The following is a 9676-nucleotide window of genomic DNA, read 5'->3' as shown; positions in this document are numbered from 1 at the left end:
TTCCAGTGCTGCAACTATTTTTAATTGCAATTTTATTCCAAAGGATATGAAATTGTCCTGATGAAAACAGCAAAAAGTTGACTCGCGGACTGCAAAAACTTGAATACGGCTGGTGAACTGGGTGAAAATGGTACACTGGAGGGCAGGAAAGCTGGATGACAGACAGACAGGATGACCAGCTGGCTATGAAATAAGAAGCCTCGCTGGAGAACAATGAAGAAACAGGATAGTTGATCTGATGGGAAACAGCTGATAGGAAACTGCAGGGGAGATGTGGTTTGCAGAGAAAAAGAGGGGAAGGGGTATTCCACAGACCCTCTCAGAGAACATTTTGGACAAGTTCAGAGAGTTACCCCAGGCTTCATTGTGCAGTTATAGTCATTAGAATGCAAAATAAAAGACCATATGCCACCAATATACAGTAGCAGGAAAATACAGTGTAAAGTCTCCTGATGGATTTAAAATGGGCAAACAGTACAAGGTACAATTTAATTACTGTTGGATGTATGTGCTTTACTATCAGCAGCGGGCTCAAGTGGCTGCAGCATATACTGTATGATAGAGAGCAACAACAAATCTAGCTATCAGATGCAGAACAGACGGGCTCTTAAAGAATTTTGTAGAAACTGCACGAGAGAATTAAAGGGCAGTACATTGCCAGATATTCCCAAATAGATAGTTCAATGGGGTGTGGTGCTTCTGCTTATTCCTGTTAAGGGTCACGGGGGGGGGGGGGGGGGCTGGAGCCTATCCCAGCGGCTACGGGCGAGAGGTGGGGTTCACACAGGAGAGGTCGCCAGTCCATCACAGGGCCAACACATAGAGACAAACAACCATTCACACTCACAGTCACACCTACGGTCAATTTAGAGTATCAATCAGCCTCGTCCCCTCTTGATGTCTTTGGATGGTGGGAAGAAGCTGGAGTACCAGAGAGAACCCAACAGGAACAGGGAGAACATGGAGACTCACACAGAAAGATCCCGTGCCCGAGCTCCAACCTGCAACCTTCTTGCTGTGAGGCGACAGCGCTTACCACTGCGCCACCGCGCTGTTGGGGTGTGGTGCCCTTCAAGGAAATACTGTCCTGCTGCTAAGAAACATATCCTAGCTTCTGCAAGCTTCCCATACAAACATATTTCCACTGTATAAACCCATTCATATCCTTGAGGCAAGTGCCAGTTGATTTGTTGTTTTAATTCCCCTCCCAATCAGGGAGAACTTTTCATAAATATGAAGTGTTGTGTTTCCGCAGCCCCCAAGAACAAACTCCACTTACAGGCCCTGAGACTCGAGGTATCTTCTGCACATTTTTCACACTGTTTGTTCTTCATGGGATGTTTCATGCTTGTGTGAAATATAGATTTATTTCTACATGAAATTGTGCAACATTATTAATACTCTATTCTCATAGCTGACTTTGTCCACTTTGTGAGGAATTTAACACATAACTTTGATAATGTAAAGAACCCAACTTTGACAAAAAAAAGTGACAATTGACAATCAAAGACTAAAATTGTAGACACTTTCATTGTGTGGCACCATCCCAATTCATAATGCTGCTATTACAGCTTATATTGATGGTCTGTTGCCATACAGGAGGGGACGATACACTTGTTACACCTATATCCCTTTGAATTATCTGTTCATTAACTGAAGGGATACGTAGTCAGCCATCATTACATCACGCTTCCACTGCCACCCACTCCACTAAGATGTGTGACAACGTGAGATGACTTCTCAACACCTTATTAAATGTTGGTGATGTGTGATGAGCCGTGCTAGCACCAGGGAAAGAACACCAATGAAAAACAAGATAGATCCAAGACCTTAACCATACAGGCGCATCATAAATACAACCTTTCTTTAAAAGTGAACTTAATTTCAACAGGCTATGTTGTTAGAGAATTCAGGCAAGTGACTAAATGAAAGTGTAACACAATTTTTTTTTTTTTCCCAAATGATCACCACTACACATGAAATTGCTGACATATTTATTTCCATCTCATTTCAGCACCATACATTTCGGTGTAATGACGACATTTTATATATTCTGTGACATTTTATGTAGTACACCACTTTTTTTCACAGTAGACAAAACAGAATGTAGTATAATTGTAATGTTCTTCTGAAGCCTTTCTGAGCCTTCAAAAGAGCACTGAGAGGAAGAAGGCAGTGAGAGTGTTTAATCTGCAGAGTTTGGAGTGAATCCAATGAGGGATATTGATTTAAAATGCAAACAAAGCCCTTATGCTCCTCTGCACTTGGCAACAGAAATGAGTAAGTGGGTGTTGGACTCAGGGGATCACTCTTTTTATGTGTAAAACATTGTGGTTTTCATCAGCTTCAACATTCTAATGGGGCTTGTGTTCAGTGGAATTGGATGTTTTACCCACTTTTGCTGAGGCTAAAGAAAGCCTTGCAAGGCAAAGATCATGCTTAATATACAGATTTTCCGCCAACATATTAATTTTGTGTCAAGATGCAAGCCACGCCAAAGGTAGAGTGTCCTGGAGCATGTCAAACATCCCAGTGCTTTACTTTTATAGAACTTGAGTGCGATTTCGACATAAAAGCGCCTAATGGTTGAGGGTTGAAATAAAGGTTGATGCCGTTGGGGTCTTTTGTGGAAGTCTGATCGAATGCAAGATTTTGTTTCCAGTAATAATTTAGATAACATCTGTGTTGGTGTTTGAGTTGTCTTGGTTTGTTTGGGAATGCCTTGTTCTGAAGTTTGTTTATTTTAAATAAATAGAACATCTACCAAACAAATGCCTATTAATCAAAAAAAGATTAGTATGAATGAAAATAAATTGACCTTGCAACATTTATCATATATATATATATATATATATATATATATAAAAATATAAAATAATAAGAATGCACACATTACTCTACAGTGATTTTTTATTCATCAGTCATCTCATTGCCAAATCCTAAAGTCATAAAGGAAAACAAAGAAATCGAGCGTCAGCGTTAGTTCTGTCAGGCCATGGTAGTCAAGCGCTATTGGTTTTCCCGTCCGTCAATCAAACTGATTAATCAGCGATCTGCAGCTGCTCTGCATCAGCTGATCAAATCCCTCGCTTCTGATTGGCTCCTCTCAAACTTTACCGCACTGATCCGCACTGCTAGCTTCTGGTTTATGCTGCTCTGGCTGCTGCTTGTCTGCTCCTGCTTCTCCTGCTTCTCCTTCTTCTCCTGCTTCTCCTGCTTCTCCTGCTTCTCCAACTCGCAACTTGCTCCCCTCCACCTCCCCAGCTCCACCTGGTCGTGTATAACATGGCATAAATCGTTCCATGTCATGTCGCTTGCTCTGTTCACGGGGTATCATTGCTCTTCGAGTCTTAAACTGGGAGAACCTTCCCTCACGCTGCTGGTCCCCTGTTTCATGGTGCTCATGAAAAATATCAGGGGACTCCTCTGAACAGAGCCATACCGCCAATTTGTACTATAATAAACAAAACAAGCTCATAATTATCTCTTGTGTTTCTTGACGTGAAAGGACCTGACAGAATTGCTTTTTTTCTAGCGATGGTTCACATCTGCAACTTCCTGCCAACATACTGACTCAGTCTTGATTGATCTCCGCAGAACCTAACAAACATAGGCACACTCAGGACATACTCCATGCGGCAGAAACGCACTCCAATTAATTACTTCCATCCATCCATCCATTTTTTATACCACTTATCCATTAAGGGTCTTGGGGGGGGGGGGGGCTGGAGCCTATCCCAGCAGACATCGAGCGAGAGGTGGAGTTTACCCTGGACAGGTCACCAGTCCATCGCCCGGCCATCAGGAGTATTTAGGGGCTCAGTGTCTTGCTCAAGGACACTTGGACATGGTCACCGGGGAAAGCAAGGATCAAACCTTCAGTTGCTAGACGCCCACGCTACAGTCAGTGACTTATTTGAAGATATGGACAACAGAAAAAAAAACAACTACATACATGACTAAATACATCATTTTTTACATTCAATGTGTGATGGAAGCAATGGAACTAAGAAAAAAACCTTGCCAATAAATAAATAGATATACAACATGTAGACAAAACACGTCTCTGCTACTATGTTAAATAACTATGACAGTCACATTTAAACAGTATTTCTGTTTGCACGAAACCATTTCATACTCTTGTTAGACTCCATAATATTACTTGTATAATATTATGGAGTCTAAGCAGGGTCATAAAGTTGATGAATAAACTGCAGGATGGGATTCAATCATCCTCAGACCACACTTAAGATCATATATTCCTATTAGAGAATTAAATTGAAATTACAAAGTGCATAAGGGCAAAGATATAATGCTGAATCAGCACTTAAAGGTGGAGAGTTTAAATATGAGACAATGAGGACACCTAAATTGGAAACTGGGTTACATGTTTCATACTTGGAGTTTGAAAAATACTTCTTTATATACACACTTCCTTCTTGAGTTCTAGTCTTGGGATGGTTTGTACTGGTAAATCTTAATGCAGTGGTGCATGCTGTCAGACACAGCCAGGTGGCCCTCTGGCAGCATGGTCAGACCACGTGGACTACTCAGACCCTGGGTTACCAAGGGCCAGCCCATTCCTTGTGCTGGATATAATAAGACCCTGTGTGTCTCCCCCCAGTCTGCTACCAGCACATTCCCATCTGCATCTACACAGATGCCCCAGGGGCAGACCAGGACAGGTCCCATACCAGAACACACACCTAGAATTCTTAATGTGTTCCAGCCTGGCTCTAGGACTTTGATGCAAGGCACACGACCTGTTTCACTACCCCTTTCAGACACAGCTATAATGCCAGAGCTTAAGCAAGCTGCCACCAAATAAGGCCGGTGAAACCCTGTCACCACTGTGCGCTCTAGACGGGAGCCTGTCTTATGGTCAAGTTTTAGGGCAATGAGAATACCTTTACGGATATCAGCTACCAAGAACTCATCCAGCCTTGTTACTGTCACACCTCTGGGAGCCTCGATCTCATCTTTTGCAGAGCCGAAGCCTGACCCTCCAAAGGTCTGGAGCAGACGCCCATGCCGGCTGAACACAAGCAGTGCTCGCTCTGCTGCACAGCTGAGTGCAATCAGGCCCTTAGCATTGACAGCGATGTCAAAGTAGTTCCTGCACCGTCTGGCAGAGCCCTCTGAAGTTGGGGAGGTCACTTGCTGGATGACATTTCCCCGAGGGTCAGTCACCTGGTTTAAAGTTAAAGTTTTCAAAATTATTACAACTCAATTTGCTATTGCACACACTAGTTTGTGTAGAAGTCAGAAACACTCACGTACCTGAACACGTGCATTTCCACAATCCACTATAAAGAGTTGGCCCTGTGGTGTGCAATGGATACCACTTGGCAGGGTCAGGTCAGAACGACCTGAACCCTGTTTCCCAAACTGCCTGATGAGATGGACTCCTCTTGGGTTGAATAAAGTCAAGGATGTATCCCCCTCCTCCTCCAAATCTACCAGGGTTGCATCTCCCCTCTCTCTTCTGCCTCTCTTTGGCTCTTGAGAGGAGCCATCTATGACAGACATCGATAGAGACCTAGCAACCAGGGCTTGTTCTGAGCCGGACACTGTGATGTTATTCAGCGGCTGGCGCATAAAAGTCTGATCCTGATTTTCGGAGTAGGAGAAAACCTGTCCCCTGTCTGAGACTTTGGACCACCGACAAAGTGTCGGAGAGGTTGAGACAGAATTTAAGTCGCTGCATTTCATCCGCCACACTCCTATACGCTCATTCATCCCACCACTGATCAATGGGCGTGTCTTGCGTGTCAAGTCCACTGCAGATTTTGATAGACGGCAATTGTAATTCAAAGAGCCTCTGTTCATACTGAAATCATGAGATGGACTAACAATGAAGGTGTAGCTCGAGTCAAGGCTGTCTGCAGGTGAGGCTGCTCGGCCAGAATCTCCAAATGTCTCCAGAGAGTGTTCATCGGAGGACTGGCTGAGACAAGAATGAGGTCGGCCCCTGGAAGTGAGGTCTAGGCAACTTTGGCTGGCCGAAGGCTCTCTTGGAGTTATCCTGGGAGATATTATGGATCTGTTCCCGTACCTCAGAAGTCGACAGTTAGAATATTGATTCACCTTTCCTTTATCCCCACTCTGGCTGTCCAAACTCAAATGGTGGCTCAGTTTAGCATGCTCATGTCTTCGTTCAGGGGAGGGAGAGAGATTCCGACCAGAGACAACAGTAAGTGGTTTCCTGTGGTTTCTGGGAGAGCAAAGTTTTTCATTTCTGTTCACACTATACACATGTTCCCTTTTCTCAGTATCCCTGCTTTCAGTACTATTGATTGCTGTAGGGATTGCCAGATTAACATCCTCTGTACACTCAAATGTGGCAGATTCGGTCTCATCATTTTGGGATGATTCCCATCCTGAGTGCAGAAACTGTGGAGGCCAGTGATGAAGCTTTGGGAGGGAAGTCACTGCTTTCTCCTCTGATTCTGGATCACACCTGGTAGAGAGGCTAATCTTTCTGACCACCCTGCCTGTTGGAGAGGTCCACCCCTGTTCCGGCAGTCTTCTCTCCTTTCCAGAGCCTTGCTGGCTTGGGCCATCACTTTGCATCTCTTGTGAATGAAGAGCACACATCTGCCCCTGTGGCCCACAACCCCCAGCATGCAGACACAGGCTTTGATCCTGCATACGAATATCTCCAAAGATCACAGCGTTTGGTTGTGAGCTGGGCTTGAAGTTCACTTTCTTCAGGGAAACAGAGATTTCCCAAGGTTGGAGAAATTCAGTGATTTCCCTCAGCAACAGATTTTGATTTGACACACTTTGATCCAAATCAGTCTTCTGGCCCATCTCCCGAATCCTCTGCTGAAGAAGGACTAGTTTACAAAGCCTTTGGTCCAACAGGGACTGGCTAACTCTGGCTGCTGCCATATTTTCTTTCTGGACCTGCTCTAGACGCTGCTCAGTGTCCCGGTGGTCCTGCTCCACCCTCTCCAACAGGCGCCGCTCCTCTTGACGTGCTCCCAAAATGGCCCGCTCTACTCCCCGTTTCACAGCCTCTGTTTCAGTTGCATGATGCTCTTGAAGGCGACGAAGCTCCGCCTCTGCCTGGGCAAGATCACACTGTGCTTGCGTAGCCCAGCATGGAAGGGACTGTGGCAGGTAAGCAAGGAAAGAACTGTCTGACCGATGATCAGAATTGGGGCTGTGGGGTGGAAAAGGGGAAGTGGGGCTGCTATCCAGAGAATTTTCCACAATCATGGTAGGTGGTTTGCTATTCCTTTTTAGATGTTTCATTTCTAAAGAGGGAAAATAGAAGAGGTAATGACAGGGGATGATGAATGCACACATTCACATTCAGAAAAATCTTGGCCAATACAGATATATGGTAACTCGTACCTAGAAGAGTCTATATATAAAACCTCTCAACTGTTTCCATTTCTATAAATATAATTGAATTAAATTGTAACCAACAAGGAATAGATACTAGCCATAGATCAGACCCTACCAACAACAGCTATTCAAATTGCTGTCATCTGCAATCATTATCTTCAGCATTCAGTGCATGTGCAGTTGGTCTGCACTACTTTTGTAAGCATAGATTACTTGCTAAGCAGAGACTTTAATCTAAGTATTAAGTCAAAGTTGTACAACTCAAATTCTTTGTAAGACATTAACGAAGTGATCAGAAATGACAATCGACACAAGGGTAACAATCAGGAAAAATGTAATTGTTTGTGGGTATTAGGTAGCTTTAGTTCATTATCAGACTTTTTTCTACACAATAAGTCAGTCTGGTATATTACTGTCCACCTCTGTGGACAGTTGCCATCATGGCAGTATCACACATGGAACATGACCATGATCAGACATGTATTTTGATGCAAAAAGAACCACTGGCACACACTCAGCAAGAAATGACAAAATACTTTTAAACTACTGGTGTTTATTATGGAGCGACTTCTATGCTGACGAGTAAACAGCAGCTAAGGGAAAGTTGATGCCACTATGAGCGAAGGCCATAACAAAGACAAGGACGAGAGCAGAGAGAAACAGCACTGAGGAGAACGCAAGGCTTAAGTTGTTATACCAGGAAAATCTATTACCATTTCAAATGACGGCAGACAGCCAGCGGCATCCAGAGTGAGGGTGGGAGTGGGAGGTAAACTTTCCATGTGTCAAGACAACTACACTTCTCTACTCCCCAGTTCTGCAAATAGTCTCTGCTTTGATATTTATCCAGAAGCAGAGCAAAGTGTTGTGGAGAGACGCTGCAGTGGAAGATGCCTGTCTTCTGTGTGATGTAGTGTGATAATAATGGAGCCCCGGGGAGGCGCCATACTTATAACGTGTAAATCAGGAATTTGTCATCCCAGACATTTTTTTTTTATATAGATAGGTCTTTAAAAAGATGAAGAATATGATTATGCATTCAAGGGCCACATTTCTTCTTCTTATTATTATTATTATCATTATATTCTCAAGCAACGCTCACCACGAAACAAACTTTTTGATTATAAAAGTCTAAACAGATAATTTACAAAAACAAATAGGCTGTATTGGTGACACAGCAAATTCAGAGGTGCCTCCATGTCAGTCAAAGGTTATACATGCGTGAAGGCTGATTTGATAATTATCCTTTTTTTAGTATTGCCTCGCTGTCACTGACTGGACATGAAACTCGCAGAGATGTTAACTTTGGTACTTTCAGTGCAGGTAAAAATGATGATGATGATGATGATGATGATGATGATGATGATGATATCCACGTCAAAGGCTAAGATTTGCCTCATGTCTTATGGTTTTGAACAGGATGAAATGAAATTGCGTTCCCAGCATAAACCTCTTGAACTTTGCTGCAGACTGGGTCAAAGGCCAGATCAAGTCATTTCTGTTCCTCTTTACCATCGTGAAACAGTGTATTGTTTAAAATCGAATCGAGTTCTTATCAACCTTTTAGAAAAAAACAAACAAGTGAGGTTTCCAGTGATAGTCTTTGTTGTGAAGCAACTTGTGCATCCTCAGATGAGTGTTTGTTTAATTGAGGATGGGCCATGAGGCTTTTGATTTGAGCAGGTCCTCCTCACACTGCCCAGCTTGTGTTTTTAGTGTTATGGTGCTCTCTGTTGGTCAAATCTCCCACGCATAGGCCGAATTGTTTCAGCCAGAGAGACTAACGGGTGTGGAACGTGTTAGAATAATCTCAATTCAGTTTAATTTAACTGAATAAGACATTAATGATTAATTAATTGGCAAACTGTAGGAAATAAAAATGCAAAGAATGCAAAATATTAAAATAATTGCAAATTCTTGTGATCCTTGTTCAGCTATTAAACGCCATCTGAAGTCTAAACATGAGACATTCTCTGCAGTGGCATCTTGATGTCTCCCCGCTTTAACTTCAATCGCTTTACCTAATTTCTTTGTTTCATTTCATGAATTTGTATCAAGATACTGCTGCAAATATAATTAATATTTTAAATTTTCACTTTTCAGGGAAACATACTTCTATCTGATCACAGGAATACCCGCATCATCTCAGAATAGATTAATGATAATCAACTGCTTCAGGGGAGGGGAGGGGGGGGGGGGGGGGTTGAAGGATGGGGGCCGGCCTTGTGTTGTTAAACTTAAGATGAATCTAGACATGAATTCCCATTCAACGTCGCGTGTTGTCATGCTCAACTTCACTGGTGTCGATATGGTACTTCTT

General features: G+C 43.1%; 2 protein-coding genes across 2 annotated transcripts in view; both read right to left on the bottom strand.

Annotated features, from left to right (window-relative positions):
• Nucleotides 1-4325: 4325 nt before the first annotated feature.
• LOC147252512 (uncharacterized) lies at nucleotides 4326-7224 on the bottom strand. The gene is made up of 3 exons (XM_086220845.1): nucleotides 6190-7224; nucleotides 5281-6144; nucleotides 4326-5190 (listed from the first exon to the last, which is right to left on the bottom strand). Exons 1-3 carry the CDS (start codon nucleotides 7222-7224, stop codon nucleotides 4447-4449), a joined length of 2643 nt encoding a protein of 880 aa, XP_086076971.1. The 3' UTR covers nucleotides 4326-4446.
• The window catches only part of fhip1b (FHF complex subunit HOOK interacting protein 1B), a 33450-nt gene continuing 30984 nt past the window's right edge, over nucleotides 7211-9676 (bottom strand). The window contains exon 13 of the mRNA XM_086220844.1: nucleotides 7211-7262. The gene's annotated coding sequence lies outside the window, so the exon portion shown is untranslated. The remainder of the gene's footprint in view (nucleotides 7263-9676) is intronic.

This window comes from Aulostomus chinensis, chromosome 12 (genome assembly GCF_037954235.1).
Source record: "Aulostomus chinensis isolate RoL2024-O1b breed Wild chromosome 12, RoL_Achi_v1.0, whole genome shotgun sequence".
In the NCBI taxonomy this organism is placed as follows: Eukaryota; Metazoa; Chordata; class Actinopteri; order Syngnathiformes; family Aulostomidae; genus Aulostomus; species Aulostomus chinensis.
Note: the sequence above shows the minus strand (reverse complement) of the source record. Positions and strands in the feature narration are given on the sequence as shown.